Below are 19,257 nucleotides of genomic sequence, written 5' to 3' on the forward strand. Positions count from 1 at the left end.
AGGTTTATTTGATCCTGTCACGGCACAAGGGGCTGGACTTGATGAACTGTCAAGGTCCCTCCCTTCCAGCCCTACATTTCTATGATTCTGAACTGCTTTCAACAGCTTGGAAGTATACAAATATGTCAATACACTTAAGCAAACTTTTAAAAACTATCTGTCCAGCCCATCTAATTTAAAGGATTTAGTTGTCAGTACAACACAATTTCTTTTGCAGTGCTCCTCTCCAAAGTGCACAACCTGACAAAACTTACCATAAGTAACAACAACTAGAGACAAAATAGAATCTGAAGAATGCAAATCTTCATATAACTGCACACAGTAGGGTAAGTTTTCATTCCCCCCTGCAAAGCACCAACATTTGTACACACATGTATTTTATAGTGCAATCACTGATCTCTGTTCCTGTGTAATGTGTTAGTTACACTGAACTGTGTTCAGTTCAATAACTCAGTTATATGTAACGGGGGGAACAATTTTCCAACTTTGTCACCTAAATCCCTATTTATTCACCAAAAGTAACACTAAGGCCTTGTCTACAGTGGGGATTTGCTCTAATTACAGTGTAGCGGGGTGAGCACCCGCTCCAGCCCGGAAGGGGTTGGAAAAGCCCTGCAGAGGGCTGGGGCTGGGCAAGGGAGTAAAATCCTGGCTGATTGGGGGAAGTGGCTGCAGCAAGGGCCATGCCCCAAACTAAGCAACTGGGCCTTATAAGAAGCAGTCTTGCTCTGACTTGAGAGGGAGACAGGCCTGGCTGCTGTGGAACTCACGCAGGGGACCTAGAGAGAGGCAGGGCTGGGGAAAGGGCCTTAGGAGCTGGGAAGCCCTAGGCCAGCAACTCCCCAGGCTGCTGGGCCTAGTTCTAGGCCTCCTAGGTATTGGGCTTGCAGAGGGGCAGCCAGAGGGTGGGTAAAGGCAGCCAGGCCAAACTCCTTGTTGCCTGTGATGATCGGCTGATAGACTGCAGTCCAGCCCAAGGTGCGGGGGCTAAACAGAGACTGGCAGTAGCCATGACTGAGGTGATGTGGGGATAGGGAGTGGGGGTTCCCCTGGGATGGGGAAACCCAGTAAGACTGTGGGGTACTGCAGGAGGCAGAACCCTGAGATAAGGGCACCAGGGTCCTGGGAGGGACACGGGGGCCAATGGCAAGCAGATCACCGGCCTGCAGAGGGTGCACCTGGGTCGAAGAGCTAATTCCGAGGACAACCAGCAGGAGGCGCGGCAGGGGTGAGTCTGTGCTGTGCTACATACAGCCATTGGCATAGCTGCACAGGTGCAAACCGCTAGTGTAAGCAGGTGAAACTGCTATTTGCACTAGTGCAGCTATACCCTTGGCTGGACACTGATGGCTATAATTGGGGCAGATCTCCACTCTAGCTAAGTCCTTCGACATCTACATTTAGGGCCTTATGGGCACATAAGTTTAAGTATCCAACCTTGAAAATTGGTTTCTTCCCATTTTGAGGCCTACTGATAGTTTATTGTCCTGCCACATGGGATTCCTGGTATAGGTCTGGGCACCACACTCCCCGATGGGGAGGGATGTGCGCTAGAGTTGCCTTGCAATACATCCGGTAAGACCCCTCCAACAGATTAGGTTGCAGCATTTAGAGCGGTGAACTGCGGCCACTGGGAGCTGTGGGCAGCTGTGCCTGCAGACAGTCAATGTAAACAAACTGTGTCGCGGCCCACCAGTGGATTACCATGATGTGCTGCATGCGGCCCACGGGCCGCACATTGCCCACCATTGATTTAGAGGCTCAACGGTCATGAGAACCAGTAAGGCACAAGGATCGATCCGTCTCTGCTTGCAGAAAGCAGTGCACCTTAGAAGAATGAGCAGCTGCAGTATGGAGTACTAACTATTGCGAGGCTGCTATTCTTCTAGCTATGAGCCAGGGAAGAAAGCTGTTATACAGAACCCCAGGATGGCAGTGAAAAGCCACCAAAGATGGGAGCTCCTCAAAGCTTCAAACAGAGGAGGAGCAATCTGCAAAGGGGGGAAAACATTCCTTTCCAGTGGGACAGAAATGCTGCAAATATCACAATATATTTGATTTGAAATTACTCACCATTCTTTGTTGTCACAGTGGGCCATGGAGTCATGTTAAAGGAAGATGCAACTTATATTCACTTTTAAATTCTGCATGCAGATCTGTTATGGTCTTCTATCAACAACTTCTAGTGTTCGACTTAGTGATATATTGTCAACTTGTACTGTATACAAATGCCTGCACACCAAGATGAGCAAGTCTCTTTAGTGGACACCACCCTTTCCTAAGGATACTACCTTGACAGTTCAACACATTTCGTTCAAACATACATACTACTGGAGCCTGATCCTGATCTCTCACCAGTTTTTCACCAGAGTAACTCCATTGATCCTCAGTGGAGTTATTCTTGATTCAAGCCAACTTCACATTTAACAGCATACGTGCTGTGCTTTTGGGACCCCAGGCATTACTGTAATACAAATAATAATTGTAAACTATTTTCTTAATGAAATACTGTTGGAGAATCAAAACATTGGAGGGTCATCTTAACTACATATATTAAGTAAGAGTTAAGGTCAAGCCCAAACCTGCTGACCACTAAGACAAAGGGTCTATTGCTAAGATAAGGTCTATTGTTAAGTGAACCAACCCCTTGGCAAGGCTTAAGAATAATATGTAATAATAATGTTAAGTTGCGTGGCCTTTATTAAGAGTGGATAATTTATGTTAGCATAGTATCTGGTTTACTAGAACATTTGTTTTAAATTGTCAGTGTGTCTTAACTAAAAGTAAAGAAAAATGGATGCTTACAAAATATCAAATAATAGGATGCTTGAGGGAAAAAAACCTACTGTGCACCCAAATCATCAAGGGCGTAAGAACAGATACCTTGAGATTAACAGGAAACGTCCGGATAAGGTGAATGGGCAAGATAATGTGTTTATTAAGCATGAACTGCGTGTGATTGATTTGAAGGAACCAGTTAGAACAGTGTTTTGTATAAAATGAAGCATGTACATAGCATGAAATATACTAAATATGGACAAAGGAAAAGTGTAATTAGATATGGGCATGCGCAATGTAGGGGTTATGTAAGCTTATAAAAGATGTGAATTGTTAAGAATGATTGGAGCAACACAGAACCCTGCCCAAAAGACCAAACTTGTCTGGCCTTGGTGATGAAAGAAACAGCCTACAATGCACTAGGACTGGGTAACTGATCACTCTCTGATCCTCTCCTGCTTTATCTGTTTTACATATGCTTTGTGCTATAATTAAGGTGGCAATATGCTGCCCTAATTTTTTTTCATAAAGCTTTAAAATTAATTATTCTTGCTAAATTGGTATGAACTTTTTCACACAAAGATTATCAGACTTGTGATGTAAAGAGAGGCATTGCTTTAATTACAAGAAATATCGTTTAACAGGGTATTAGGCACACCTAAGACATGAAAGGACTTGGATGCTGACAGAGAGCTCTAGTGGAAACAAAGAATGAAGGAATCTGGTATTACAAAAGACAGTGGTTACCAGAGAGAAAGCTGTTCCCCAGAGATGGTTGTTTCCTGAAAAAGCTTTACCATCTGGGAACTTTATATAAAAATCAATAAACAGTCCATGTCACTTGCTTAATTTTGTTTGGTCCAACTAATTGCTCCAAGGCTTCTCGGGAACGATCTGAAAAAAAAAAAAAAAAACCCACAAGAAAAACAAACATTATTAATTGTTTATAATGTATACAGATACTGTGCAAACAAAATAATTTTGTAATACAATAAGATACAGGAATAATTTATTTCTTCATATTTGTTTAACTTGCCATTAGCACAACATATGGATTTTTTGTTGTTGTTTGCTTCATATTCTGGGAATGGACATTTGGAAAACAAAATCACATTTCAGATACTTTTACAGCTGTAATAGTTCAAAATTGTGCTGTTTTTTCTTTATACACCTCTACCTCAATATAATGCGAACCGATATAACACAAATTAGGATATAATGCGGTAAAGCAGTGCTCCGGGGGGGGGGGGGAGGCCTGCAGGGCCGGCTCCAGGGTTTTTGCCGCCCCAAGAAGGAAAATAAAAAAAGCCGTGATCGCGATCAGCTCTACTGCCACCGCTTCAGTCTTTGATGGCAATTCGGCCACAGGTCCTTTGCTCCGAGAGAGTGTGAGGGACTCGCTGCTGTATTACCACCGAAGAGCCGGACATGCCGCCCCTCACCATTGGCCGCCCCAAGCAGTTGCTTGCTGGGCTGGTGCCTGGAGCCGGCCCTGTGGGGCTGCGCACTCTGACGGATCAAAGCAAGTTCGATATAATGTGGTTTCACCTATAAGGCGGTAAGATTTTTTGGCTCCTGAGGACAGCGTTATATCGAGGTAGAGGTGTACTTATAATAATAAAGCACCATCAAGCAACCAGACACTAGATTAAAAGGACAGATGTTGGCAACGTAGGTTTTCTTTTCTTTTAGTATTTAATAAATATACTCAACAATCCCTCAACCGATTCAGTACTAGTTGGTCTTTTTTTTTTTTTTGGGTAGGCATCTGAAAAGCTGTGGGCCTTGAGGTGGTTTGAAAGAGAAGAGGGTAGTGGCCTACAGATCAATTCAAGAATAGCATTCCACATACAAAAGGCAGCACGTCTGAAGGTGTGAAGATGGTTATGGAAGCTTGAGCTTGATGCAGAGGAAAAAGGGGAACCAGTGGAAGACTGAAGAGGGTGGGGATGGGAATGACAAAGTCAGAATGACAAGCAAAGATGATAACCATAGCACCTTCTTAAGAGGCTTTTCTGGTGCACCAATAAAAAAAAGATCAAGAGATTTTTGCAGGCAATCTGCTGTTTTGTATGTTTAAAGTTTTAAGTAATTCCTAGGCTAAGGCAATCATTGTATCCCTATTGTGAAAGTAGAATGAATTATATTGTGGAAATAGAAAGGATTAAAGAAATGCTGTCTGTACCTTTAAGCAAAATTGTTGGAATGCTGCAATCCAGGTGTCAGGAATACAGACATTCACATAGAACAATTGCACCATTTAAGGGCAACTGGTGAAGTATTAGCCTTAGATCGATGAGTTAGTAAGGAAGTAGGATATGCATGCTGTACCCCAGGTGAATTTTACTGTTTTGCTTTCTTTGTCCCTTTGTCTAATTGCTGCTCTTTTATCTGTATAAATAAGATAGTTTGCGTCTTGCATGGTGCTCACATTATCTGGATGTTATTAGCAGAGCGCTGTGCTAATAAAACAGAGTGGTCTGACAAACTGTGAGTCCTGAGTCTAACTTTGACACTATTTAACATTTATATTGTGCTGGCAGGTCAGGGCTTTATTGTTCCAGGTACTAAGAAAAGAGTACCACCTTCTAATGTTTAAGGTAGAAACTCAAAAAGAAAATGAAAGGACCAACAAAACAATTACAAATTAAATCCAGCTGAACCACCTCCAGGGTAAATCCTAACTAAGTCCTCGATAAAAGAGAGCACTTAAGCCAGTGTTTAATATTAAAGCATCTGTTTAATCACCTTCTTGAATGGGGACTAAGATACTTTGAGTCAGATCCCCAAAGAAAACTGCTTTTTCTATCTTTTCATCAACTCAATTCACTTTACATTGCTGGAATGACCGATTACTCTTGCATCCAGGAGCGCAACCATACTTTTCCTAAGGAAGATGCCCAGAGCTCTCCCTCCCCAACCCTGCACCCAGCTCCACAAACTGTCCTCCTGCTGCTCCCATATGAGGCTGAGGTCTCCCTGCCCCACACCCAGCACTGAGCTCTTATTCAGAGAGATGGTCAGGCTGAAGAACATCATCTCCAGCAGGGGCCAAAGGTCTGAGATCCCCAGATCCCTTCTTCGTGCATCTCCACTTCCCCAAGTGCCCAAAGTCCTGATCCAATCTGCCTACCCTTCAGGGGACTGGGGGTTCCCAGTGCCCATGGGTGCTGGAAGGATGGCAAAGATGGTGGTGGATGGGATGTGGAGGATGAAAAACAGGAACATGGAGCCACTGTGATACTCAGATTTGGTCTAGCCACCCCTCCTTGGTCATGACAGAAGTGGGGCTGGGACAAATTTCCAGCTCCGGTCAGGCGACAAGGGGAGGGGCTGCCCACCCCTCAGTGCACCCCTGCTTGTATCATCGATACCAACTGAGTTTATTCATAGCTTGCTAAGTGTTTACTCTTGATATTAGTTTTACCAACTGCAAAGCCACTATATTAATGCACAGTTAAAAACTGGCATTTTAATAATCACAAAAGACTCAGGAAAGATAAAGTTATGGCTTCCAGTGGCAGCTGTAACAGTCCTCTTGAGCAGCCTGAATCTCCTCTCACACTAGTGTAACTCCACTGACTTCAGTGGAGTTCCTCCTGATTTAGATCTGTGTGAAATTAGAATCCGGTTCCGAGCAATGTATTTATTTACCAGTTACAGAGTCAACCACTGTGTGAAGTGGGTGGTACATGGACACAGCAGATAGGTCACTTATGAAAACTAAGAACACATGGGAGGTGGCATAATCAGGTGGATAGCGGGCTATATTGGAATCAGAAAACCTGAGGTCCTATTCCCTGGCCTGCTTGGGGATCAAAAAAAGTCACCACTATTGAAACCAATATAGTTTCAGCTGAATACAAGGATTAGAAACAAAGCTCAGACAAATCAAAGAGAAACCCATTAAACACAAAATCCTCTTAAATAAGGTATCAATTTTACACATTAAATTTTCAGAGCAGAACAGCACTTTAAAACTTTCTACTTTTGCAACCTCTCCACCAATGCTGCGTCTACACCAATATGTGCCTGACCTGTTGTGTCTTGGTTTTGTCTCTGTTCAACTGCCAACTCTTGGAGGCAGGACCCTTGCCTTGCTGTTTTGGAAAAGCCCTTGTATATTTACATCACTGTCATTAATAATCATTTGTTATTTGTTTTTAGGAGCATCCACAACTTGGTAAGTGCTTTCAAGACAGAAAAAAGGCACACTCCCTATGCCATATTTTGGGCTGACTTTGGAGTGAATACTTTGCTGGCAATCTGCTTGATTTGACTAACCTGTTATCAGTGGGCATCCATGAAACAGCAGAATATAGATCTCCGGACAGCAGGTAAGGACAGCTTCCACAGCTACATCTGTTAGAGTCACACAGCGTTCCATGTGGATCTCCTATTATTAAAACAAAAACCTGGTAACCACATCCATAACTTCTAAAGCACAATTTTTATGTTGTCCATTCTAATGTCATAGATCTGCACAGATGGTGATTTTTAGGTTAAATATCCAGCTCTGTAAACTAACTATGAAAATGAAGTCCTTTTTTATGCCCAAAGATTTCTGAGCAAACATATATTCATAAAGATGGGGGGAGGGATAGCTCAGTGGTTGGAGCACTGGCCTGCTTAAACCCAGCATTGTGAGTTCAATCCCTGAGGGGGGCATTTAGGGAAATGGGGTTAAAAAAAAAAACAAACCTGTCTGGGGAGTTGTCCTGCTTTGAGCAGGGGGTTAGACTAGATGATCTCCTGAGGCTCCTTCCAACCCTTATACGCTATGATTTCTAAGAAATCTTGGTACTTAGGTTGAACCTTAGTGGATAACTGTGACAGTCAGGATCCAGACACCCCAAAAGGGGAACAGAAGGTTTAAACTCCAAAAATTAGCACCTGAACCAACTGATCACATACTATATTATTGTGCTATAGAAATTTATTGAGCAAGGTCTTTTATGAAAGCTTGTAATGTTTTGAACTTGATGATCATTACAAGGTATGTATACAGACTGTGGTTATGTAGTTGTGTACATATAAAAACTGAGCTCATAATTTGTGCTGCAACATTCAGTGCCTCCTCACTGTGAGGGAAGTCAGGCAGGGAGGGGCTTCCTCCTTTGCCAGATGAGACTAGCTCCAAGCACCAAACATTGTACAACCCAGGAAAAGACAAATGAGGAGCTATTCAAGTTAATGGGAAAACACTGAAACAACCTGAAACTGAAAAGAAAACCCCAGTCTTGGAAAACTAAGGGTATGTTTACACATAGGGTATGGCTACACTTGCAAGTGTACAGCACTGCCATGGGAGCTTGAAGTGTGAGTGTGGTCATGGCATACTCCACCTCCCCGAAGGGATTAGTTTACAGCTTACATTAGCTTACAGCTGGGGCACTGTTTACACTGGCTCTTTATAGCGCTGTAACTTGCTGCGCTCAGGGGGGTGTTTTTTCACAACCCTGAGCGAGAAAGTTGCAGCGCTGTAAAGCACCAGTGTAGCCAAGGCCTTAATATGCTACAGCAGTGCAGTGTAGCTGCACTGCTGTAGCATTTCAATGTAGACACTACCTACACTGACAGGAGGGCTTCTTCCATTAGCATAGTTAATCCACTTCCCGTGGGCATAGGTAATCCACCTTCTGTTGACCTACTGCTGGATTTTCCATGATATCAGATGTAAATTCCAAGTGTAGACCAGGCCTAAGAAGGAAGGAGTTTTCCCCACTTTGAGTATCTATAGTGGCTGAAGAAAAAAACCCTGCAAACCATTAAAAGTGGAAGAGGTTTGAGCAGAAGAGCATCCAGAAATTGAGTGACAGCATCTAGGCTGCAAGTGGTCTGTGAAACGCTGGATCCTCTCTACAGTTAGGAGGCACACTAGAAAGCTGTTCAAAGCCAACAGGTAACTTGTATTAGAAAAGGAAATATTAATGTAATTTAAAAGTCTAAAGCTTAAAGTTGCATTTTTATGTTTATTTTCTGCTCTTTTATATTTGCTTCCCTTGCTGTTTCATTTTTTAATCTGGGATTTTTTCTATTAAATAAACTGTTTATTTTTATCTCAAACAGGTCTCTCGTGTGCAAAGTGTATGGAATGTATGTGCCAACGCAAGTTGGTGTCTGTGGGGCTGGTTTCATGCCTTTGGGGAGTGACTAACCAGAGGGGAAAAGTCCAAGTGCCTGGTAGTTGAGAGCTTGGGGTGGATGGATTTAGAGAGGCTTGGGACTGGACAAGCTGTTTGGATCACCCTTCAAGGGGTAACTAGGCTGGTGGAAGGCAGCATGAGACTTGTATGTTTGTGGGCTGGATACTGGTGTTAGGGCTTTGTGACATAGCAGCACAGCATTAGGACACCCAAAGTTACAGGCAGGCAGTGACATAACCTCTTACTGGTCTGGGCGATCCCCAAAACCTCACAGTAATTAAATGAGGAAATGTATGCAGTCAAAAAGGAATTAGTATAATCTTATTCTCTGAATCTACTGACCTGTGAAGAATTGCATCCAGATGTCCAAAGAGGGAATACTGGTAATTGACAAAAAATGATTATCACACGTGTTCTGTGATTAATGAAACACTGGTGATTAAGAAAGGGTGCCTATTACTAAGGCTATGTTTTAGTCAAGGGTATTTTTAGTAAAAGTCATGGACAGGTCACGGGCAAGAAACAAAAATTTACAGCCTGTGACCTGTACATGACTTGTACTATAAACACCCCTGACTAGATCTTAGGTGCTCTGGGGGGCTCTTGGGTGCTGCTACTGTTTTTGGGATGGGGACTCCAGGGTGCTGCTGCTGCTGCTGCTTGGGAGGGAGGGAAACGCCGCGGCTGTTCTGGGGGCTGAGGGGGCAGCCCGGGGTGCTGCGCCTACTCTGGCATCTCCCGGGGCAAGCTGCTTGGGGCCACCCGCTACTAGGGAAGCCCTGGGGTCAGCCACACTGCTATTGCAGAAGTCACAGAGGTCCCAGAAAGTCACAGAATCTGTGACTTCTGTGACCTCCATGACAGACTCACAGTCGTACCTATTACCAGAGATGTGTGCTGTTAGTGACAGATGCTGGTGACTGACAAGGTTCTCCTATCAGCCACATGTTCTCTAACTGATGGGATAATGAACCATTGACTGATTTCTAAGTCAATAAGAGTCATTTGTTTTCATGGATAGTTTTGGTAATAATGTATTAGTTACAGATGTCTTTTACAATTAAGTAAATAGAGACACCTAAGATAGAACTCAGTTAAATCAATCATGAGAAATTAATTTCTTTTTTCAAAACCCTACATAGGAAGAGTTTTGAGGCAGTTGAATTTGGAGTGAATTGTGCTGCACTCAATTCTTCAGTTGTCAGATCGGTTTGGTAAAGTATAATATGACGCTGATGTCAGCTTTCGTCAGAACTGTTGGCTCAGCTGAAAACAGACAAACTCACACCAGGAAGTTAGGCCAGTTCACTTGTGTATTAGTAGATAATCAAAGGAGGCTGTTAAATGTCAGTGTATATATTTGGTGTTTAAACTTCATAAAATTAATGAGATTTCTGCATGTACTGTTTTCATGTACCTGTATCTTAACTTTTTGCATTGTATATGACCCTCAATATCTAAAGAACCCTCCAAACATGGAAAAAGCCTTGTATAATGCAAATTAAGTACTCTCATCAGAAAGGTAATGCATCTCCACACTTCAAAGCAATTGGTTACTGTGAGGGCATTCAGAGTTCAAAGACTCTAAAAGCATTCCTCTCTCACTGCTATCTAAGAAAAAATCATGGCACGGGATAGCTGTCAAGTCAGATTGTTCTAGGAGAACGAATATAAATCTGGATATAAAGGAAAATCCTTCATCTCTGGACTGTTTGGATTCAAACAGGGTAGAATAACTGAACAAGAAGACAGAGATCCCCAGAATTATTCTCGGTAGCCCTAAAAGACTTGTGGGAAACTGGAAGATTATTACATCTCAGCTACCATTTGAAATTATAGACGGTGACTCACCTGTACATATATTTTACCTGCTATAACCTTTCAATAATTCTATTTTCTTTTTCTTAGCTACTAAACCTTTAGAATTGGCTACCAGTGTTGTCTTTGATGTGAGATCTAGAATGCAACTTGGAACTCGTGGGACTGCGGGTAACCTGGAATATTTGTGATTTTTGGGGGAAGTAACCATTTATCACATAGTCCAACTTGCCTGGGTGGCAACACAGGACGTAAGACTACTGTAGTACTTTGGAATTTCATTGCGTTGGTGAAATTTAATTATAAAATATACCACCAGATTAGGGTGTCTGCCCTGCTTTTGACAGTCTGCCCTGAGGTAGGCACTCACGGTTGCGAGCCACTCCAGACAACATGACATATACATTCATCTCTGAGTCCTGCTGTATTACTCTCTATTCTATAATCTCTGATTAAATATATTCCGATTAAGCTAATTATTTGGCATCTCCTATTATCATTATTAAAATTCAAATATGCAACATCAGAAAGGACTAACTCTACATCCAAAGTCTGTTTGGGCCCTTCTTTCAGGGCACAGTTTTATTCTTCAAATATAAGACTCACATGGTAACATCTAAACAAAGCTATCCTCCTAACCAAACCAGGCTGCAGGGGCTGACAGGTCTTTCCCTTGAACAGTCACAGGTGAGGCTGGGCCCAACTCCCCCTAAAGGGCCAGCCACCCTGTGACACAGCCTCTTAGAGTTGTTAATTAAAAAGAAGAAACTGATTTTTAAGTTTTGAATGCATTCCTATGAATTCAACTCTTCCTGCTCTGCTGACCCTTGTGTTGCTGCAGATTGCTATTTGCACTGGTGCAGCTACCTTACTGCAGCTACACTGATGTAAAAAAGACCGCTGTAGAAAGGGCCTCAGTCTTTAAGAACAATTTTTTCTACATGACTTGCTTTTTTTATTCCACTTTGGGCTGCTCTACTCTGAAAACTTACATTGGCATAACTGTCTCTCAAGGGTGTGAAAAAGCCACAATCCTGAGAGTTGTAGCTATGCCAATGACAGTGCTAGGTCAATGGAAGAATTCTTCCATTGACCTAGCTATTGCCTCTCAGGGAGGTGGATTAACTACAGCGATGGGAGAACCCCTCCGAGGAAGTGGAGGAAGAGATGGTGGGGAATGGCAGGGATGGGGGAGGAGGATGGGACACAGGATAGTGGGGAGAGGAAGTGGGAGGGGATGGGGAAGAGGAGGGGATATGGGAATGGGTAGAGGGAAGCAAGAGCACGGCATGTGGTGTGCCCTCGGCAGTGGCAATAGCCCCAACAGGGAGGTGGCCGGAGCACTTTGGGGAGCAGGGAGGTGGCAGAGGAGGAACTGGGCTGGGGATGGCTGGGGGAGCTGGGCCAGACAGGGGGCAGGCTGGAAACAGAGTGTGTAGGGGGGAATATGTGGAGGCTAGGAAGGGTGGGGGGAGCTGAGCTCGATGGGGGCAGGGGTAGAGCTGGGCACGGGACTTTGGGGAGTTGGGGGGCAGAGGAGGAACTGGGCTGGAGGGAGCCAGGCTGGGAAGGGAAAAGAGCGGGGAGGTGTCTGTCTGGCTCAGTGAGCGAGCAGCGAACACACTGGGGCCTCCTGAGGAGCAGGCTGGTGGCCCTGGGGGAGAGCAGCTATTCCAAGCAGCTCCACACTGTACCTGCACCTCTCCCCTCTTCTGCCCACATGCCCTGCCCCATCGGCAACTCCCTGCAATCTCTCTCCTAGTCTCCTTTACATTCCACTTCCCTCTTCTCTGAAGTTTAAGCCCAGAGGCAGCATCCCTTTTGGACTGTCACCTCTCCTCCCTTCACCAGCAAGGATCAGCAACAAAAGCCGGCTGGGAGGAGGGAGAGAGACACCCACACAACCAGGCTGAGGAGGATGGAGAGTTAAACGAAAATAAAAGGTGGCATTTGCTTTCTCTGCCCATTCACAATATTCCAGTGTCAACAGGAGGAAACTGATACTAAAACAATGGGAGGAGGGGGATGTACCTGGAGCAGAAAAGCAGCAATCAGGGTTGCAGAATGCAAGGGAGGGAGCGACCTCTTAGCTGGGTAGGAGGCTGGACTCACACTTGACAAGACTAGAATAGCTGAAAACTTTTATTTAGATAAAAGGGACATGATTTTTTTTCTTGTGGATCTCAGTATCTCCAGGGCTGTCTCTTAAGCTGATAGCATTTTGAACGAGGGAGAGTTCTAAACAGTGCAGAATTGACTGGGATTTTAAAGGTCCCTTCACGAATGCAGCACCTTCTTCCTCACCCAGGGGAAAGACCTTTAAAAATGGCCTTAAATAATCCAAAACAAGAGCTACTGTTCAAATGAGACACGGCTGCTTATGGCTCCAGCCTCACTGTTGAAGCATTGTTGAAACTGCGTGCTGAGTTATACCCAGTACAATCCTACTGAGCTGTGTGTGGCAACCAGATGTGTAAATCAGGGCAGAAAAAAAGACTGGGTCCTGAATATAATTCCTTTTCTTATTAAACTGCACATCCCAAGCACCACTTTACTTTTCAGGTTTAGAGGGAAATGCTCTATTTTAGGGAGAATGAAAAGCCATTGGGGAATTGAGGGTCCAGAGCAGCGGCAGGCAGGGGCCTGGATGAGGGCTGGACTCAGCCACTGGTATCAGCTATTTCTTTTTTGTCAATCAAATGGATTCTGGGTCATGGCTGACATCCCAGCCATCACGTAAAATGCTTCCCTGTGGCCTTTTGACATGCACACAGAGATACCTCACCGCCAAGTCCCTATCCTAGGCAGGGCCAGTGCCATTTTGTGCCCTCGGCGAAACTTCCACCTTACACTCCCCCTCTGGCCCGGGGAGCCAGGGCTGTCCCTAGCTATTTTGGTGCCTTATGCAACCCCTCCATGGGGAGGGGGGGCGCTGTGTGGGGCCCCAGACCTCCACGGGGAGGCTGTGTGGGGCTCTGCTCCAGGCCTCCATGGGAGGAGGGGGCTGGTCCCAGGCCTCCATGGGGGACTGGCTACTACCTGTGGGATGTGGAGTGACTTGGCCCTGGTCTGGTCCACTACCCTGTCTCCCAGCTGCGACGCCAGAGAGTGCGGGGGAGGGTTCCCCCCTCCCCCCAAGCCTGGGAGCCAGGGGAATGGAGCAGGCTGGGGCCGGGTCACTCCACTTCCCACAGGAAGTAGCCAGCCCCCTTCCCGTTCCCCACGGAGGCCTGGGGCCAGTCCCCCAGCTCCCTCCTGCAGAGGTCTGGGGCCTCAGCCTGCTCTGCTCCCCTGGCTCCCAGGCTTGGAGGGAGGGGGAAACCGCCCCCCAGCACTCGCCGGTGGTGCAGCTGGGAGCAGGGGAGCGGACCAGGCTGGGCCCAAGTTGCTCTACTTACCATGCAGTGAGTGCAGGGTCGGGCCTGGCTGCAGTCTTCAAGGGAGTGAGAGCGGGGGCCATGGGGAAGAGCCAGGGAGCCCCCCCGCGGCAGCTCCCTGCCTCCCCTTCCACAGCTCCCAGCCCTGCGGCGCCCCCCACAGCAGCTCCCCACCCCGCCTCTGCTTGGGCAGCCCCCCTGAGGCAGCTCCCTGCCCCAGCTCACCTCTGTTCTGCCTTCTCCCCTGAGCATGCTTTTTGGTGCCCCCAAACACTTGGCACCTAGTGGTTGCACCGGCCCTGATCCTAGGAGGCGGGGGAAGGCTGCAGGGTGATCTCCCACCTCCATCCAGCCAGTGGCCTATGCTTGCCACTGCCACGCTGGAGCCTCCACATTTATTTATTGACAAAGTTTGCAGAATTTTAAAATATTGTGCACAGAATTTATTTTTTTGGTGCCGAATTCCCTCAGGAACATGGGGTGCTGGCCAGTTGGGATGAGGGAGCTGTGAGAGGGGTGCTCGACAGTGGGGGGGGGGTCTGTGTGGGGGAGATCACTGAGCATAGGGACCTGTGGTGGAGCTCTCTGGGTGAGGGGCCACTGGGCATGGGAGTTGCTGGGCATAAGGGGGTGTGGGGTACTGGGCAGGGCGACGGTGTGAAGGAGGACGCTGGCAGTGCAGGGCTGGGTTTGGGGGCGCAGGTGGGAGGGAAGTGCTGTGGTTAGGGGTGAAGGCAGCACAATTAAACTGTGTTTAATAAGGTGCATGTGGCAAGTTTTCCAATACTGTAAGCTTATGTTTGCATTACTAAGAGGAAGTCAGGCGTAGGGGCACCAGTTTAATAATACTGTGTGGGCTCCATAAATCCTAAGGATGGCCCCACCCACAGTCATGGTAATTGCCCATGCAAATGTAAATGCATAACTTGATAATATAAATAAGATTTTTCCTCTGGAATTTAAAAAATGTACAAATGTGTTTACTTTTAACATTGCTCTGTACTTAGAACAGGTTAGATGAGTTACCTTTAAATTCTTTGAACACATTCCACTAACTAGTGCTATGACACCATTATCAGTCACCTAGAAAAAAAAAATTGGTTATTGGCATATTAGATTAAAGAATGGCACATACATATCTTTTTAAAAAGCAGTAATTTTGGAAGAACACCAGAAAGGGTGCAATTGTTGGCCAAATAGGGCCCGTTTCTCCCTGGAGCTTACCTAATTACACCAAGGAGGCACGGAGGACAAGAAGATGGGTACCACACCTTTATTCTCGTTCAGCTGAGCGGGTGCTTCTCCTCGGCTAGTGCCAGAGGAGAAAAACACACCTTACATGGGCGACATAGGCCCCTTTTATAATCAGCAACAACCAACTTTAGTTCTCATCCTGTTTACGTCATTATGCTGACCTATAGATAACAGGTTACACAGAATACATATATTATTTTGGGGAGGGGGATACAGGAGACATCTGTTGCGGATACATTTGTCATTTTGAAGGGAGAGTAAGGTACATGCCTTGACCCCTGGCATTAAATGTCTTTGGGGATACATGAGAAAACAGCTGCATATACTTACGTGCCAAGCGGGCCAATTAGCAAATAGCTGACATGGTTAAATATAAGATTAAATGCATGTCCTGTCCTTGATTCTCAGGTCCCATTTATCATTCAAATCCCTAGGCCCATCCTTTAGCTAGAAGCAGAAGCCGGAATTTCAGGCCTTTTAATTCTTAGGCCTTTTCCATCAAGTTTCCCCCCCTTAAAAACATTTTAAGAGCTTATGGGCCTTGCACCTCAGATCCTTCCGGCTTGTATAATATCATCATTTGTTGATATGTAACTTGACCAGCCAGTTTTCGGATCACTGCAATTAAGCACAGGGTGAAGCAAGCAACTGTTAATAGGATGGTGATAAAGAGTGTAAAAAGGAGGAAACCTTTTCGTAACCATCCCCATTGTGGTAGACAGGAGGTAAACCAGTCTGTGTCCCAACCACCCCAGGTCTGTACTGGGACATGGGCTATTTTCCTCATTTCCTTAGTTAACTGTTTTACTGCCTGGCCATTATCGTCTATTTGTAAGCAGCAGTTAGACTCATTAAGTTTTGCACAGAGCCCCCCTTCCTCTGCTAGCAAATAGTCAAGAGCTATGTGGTGCTGGAGAATTGCGTGTCTCATTTGAGTTGATTGATCGGCCAAGAGGTCTAGTGCTGCAGCTGTTTGGTTGGTTAATATTTCCAAGATAGCCTGTAGCCTAATAATTCGATTTAGATTATAAATTGGTTCCCTGGCCCCGGTTACAAGCTCACTGGGATTCCAGGTGGCCGGTCCATAATGTTTGATGATTCTTTCAGGGGGCCATTCTTGAGCTCCCCAATTTTGGGAGCTTCCGGCGGTTAAAGTGGAATCCAAAAACCGTTTTTCTCTAACTAAATCATCATAAACTTTAACTCCCAATTTATTTCCTTGGGCTTGAGGTAATAAAAAGAATAGAGGCCTAATATATCCTACGTAACACATTCCCGACCAGTTTGGAGGCAATCTATGATAAGCATAGGATCCACAGATCCAATAGTGGCCTTTTAAGGCCCAGATTCCATTGGCAAAGGGGCCATCCCAGGTCTCAGGGGAATCGGCGGGGCCCGGCTCCTGTTCCCAGTATCTGGGGTATTCCATGGGGCACCACAACCTCAGTATCCCCACCCAAGGTTAGTTTCTCGGCCTCCTGTACAAGGAGATTGGTTGCAGCCGCGGCTCGTAAACAAGCCGGCCAGCCTTTGGCGACCGGGTCCAATACCTTGGAGTAATAACCCACAGGTCGCCAGGCTGGTCCCGACCTTTGGCACAGGACTCCAGATGCCACCCCTCTCCTTTCATGAACGTATAGGGTGAACGGCTTCCAGGGATCCGGGAGAGCCAGAGCGGGAGGCTGAACCAAGGCTTCTTTAAGCTCTTGAAATGCTTTTTCTTTTTCCTTGGTCCATAACCAGTTAAGCAGACCCTCCTTAGTAAGAGACTTGTATAATGGTTTAGCCTTCCCTCCGTAGTCGGGGATCCAAAGCCGGCAAAAACCGGTTAGCCCCAAGAAAGCCCTTAGCTCTCTGGGATTTCGGGGTTGAGGGCTTTCGAGTATAGCCTGTATCCTATCTTTACCTAAGCTACGACGTCCCTGACAAAGATGATATCCGAGAAAAATAACCTGCTGTTTAACCAATTGGGCCTTTTCCCTGGAAACCTTGTACCCCTGAGCTCCAAGAAAGTTGAGGAGTTCTATCGTCTGTTCTTTACAAGCTATCTCTGTTTCAGTGCTTAAGAGTAGATCATCACAGTACTGAACTATGTTACACGAGGGATGTCCAGCTAGGAACGGGGCAAGGTCTCTTTTTAGCTGGCTGCCGAAAATCTCGGGTGCACAAGTAAGTCTCTGGGGGACAGCAGTCCAGAGATACTGAGCCTTGTAATGGGTATCTGTGTCTTCCCATTCAAAGACAAACAGTTTCTGAGACTCTTGATCAAGGGGTATAGAGAAGAAAGCGTCTTTTAAATCTATCACAGAAAACTACCTGTGGTTCTTGGGGACTGGGCCAACTGGATAGGGGGCCTCTACTAACTTGTTAACCTGCCTTAGGTCCTGGACTAATCGATATTGCCCATTAGGCTTAGGCACTCCCATTATCGGAGTATTGTATGGGGAGGTGCCCTCCCTTAACCAACCGCACTGCAAAAACTTTTGAATCAGAGGTTTCAGTCCGATCCGAGTGGTTAGCTTAAGGGGGTATTGTCGAATTCGGACTGGGCGACTTCCCTCCCTAAGGGAAATGTGTACTGGTAAAGCGTTTCGAGCCCGAGCAAAACCTCCCTCCTCAGCCCAGACCTCAAGGTTAACCCCCGGCAGCTGGTTCCTCTCACTCTCCGGCTGTGCCGGGGGAGGATTTTCAACATTCAAAAGGGCCATTTGATAGTTAGAAATTTGTTGTTTGGGGAGCCTAACTTCCATAGTCCCATTATTATTGAACGATATTTCCGCCTGCAATTTAGTAAGCAGATCTCGTCCTAGCAGCGCAATGGGACAGGAGGGGCTACAAACGAATTGGTGGGATATATGACAGTCTCCTACTTTTACTAGGAGGGGAAGAGATTTTTCCAACTTTATATTTTGTCCTTCTATCCCTTGGACTATAGTACACCCTTGAGCCCTCCCCCGGGGAGCCTCTGCAAGGGGAAGCAAGCTAAGGGTAGCCCCTGTATCAATAAGGGTTTCAACTGGGCGGCCCCCTACCTCAATTGTTACCGTGGGATCCAGGCCAGTGGGCTGTGCTGCCAGAAGGGGCCGCTGGGTCCCTCGGCCTCCCTATAAAAATGACTCTTCTTGCGCCTCGTTATAAAAAACGGGTGCAGGTGGGGCTCTGTTTTTGCTTCCCTCCCTCCTGCTATGTCGCTGGGGGCATTCATTCTTCCAGTGCCCCTCCTCCTTACAGATAGCACACTGACTTCGTCCCAAATGGGAGCTTTTTCCCTTCCCCTGTAGTCCTGTTCGTCCCTTAGTTTTGTCCCCCCCTTTCTCACTTCCCCCCTTCAGGGCCATTGCCAGTAGGAGGGCCCCCTTTTTCCGTTCCTCATCGTCTCTGCGATCATAAACTTTTAGCGCAATCTCTAAGAGCTCCTCTATATTTTTACCCGATGCCCCGTCTAATTTCTGCAGCTTTTTTCTAATGTCCTCATAGGACTGCCCAATGAAGAGGGGAATGAGCACTCGCTTTCCATTAGCATCCTCTGGGTCGAGGTCTGTGTATCTTTTACAGGTGTTACACAAGCGCTCATAAAAGGCGGCTGGGTTCTCATTCTTTTCCTGTCGAATATTATACAGCTTGGCCCAATTTGGGGTCTTCCTAATACAGCGTTTCATCCCCTGTACTATAGCTAAAGCATATTGGCGATGGAGCTCTCGACCCGCCGGAGTTGTATGTGACCAAGCGGGCGCAGCCTCAGGGAGCTGGTCGGGTAACTCAGCCGCGTCCATTCCCCCTGCTACTAGTCCCTCCTGGGCCTTTGAAAGGACCAAGCGCCTTTCCTCTGCAGTTAGTAGGGTATTGAGAGCAATTTTCATGTCGCCCCAAGTACGGTTATGGGC

The 19,257-nt window shown here is 46.1% G+C and overlaps 1 protein-coding gene across 3 annotated transcripts in view; it reads right to left on the bottom strand.

The window, feature by feature from the left end:
- Nucleotides 1–3,378: 3,378 nt before the first annotated feature.
- Nucleotides 3,379–19,257, bottom strand: part of AMN1 (antagonist of mitotic exit network 1 homolog) — an 86,104-nt gene continuing 70,225 nt past the window's right edge. For all 3 annotated transcript variants that reach the window (XM_030543506.1, XM_030543499.1, XM_030543514.1), the window contains 3 exons: nt 15,146–15,202; nt 7,063–7,174; nt 3,379–3,672 (listed from right to left, as the gene is read on the bottom strand). In XM_030543506.1, coding sequence (XP_030399366.1) covers nt 3,599–3,672; nt 7,063–7,174; nt 15,146–15,202 — 243 coding nt within the window. In that variant the 3' untranslated portion in view covers nt 3,379–3,598. The remainder of the gene's footprint in view (nt 3,673–7,062; nt 7,175–15,145; nt 15,203–19,257) is intronic.

The sequence above is a fragment of the Gopherus evgoodei genome, chromosome 1 (genome assembly GCF_007399415.2).
Source record: "Gopherus evgoodei ecotype Sinaloan lineage chromosome 1, rGopEvg1_v1.p, whole genome shotgun sequence".
Classification (NCBI taxonomy): Eukaryota; Metazoa; Chordata; order Testudines; family Testudinidae; genus Gopherus; species Gopherus evgoodei.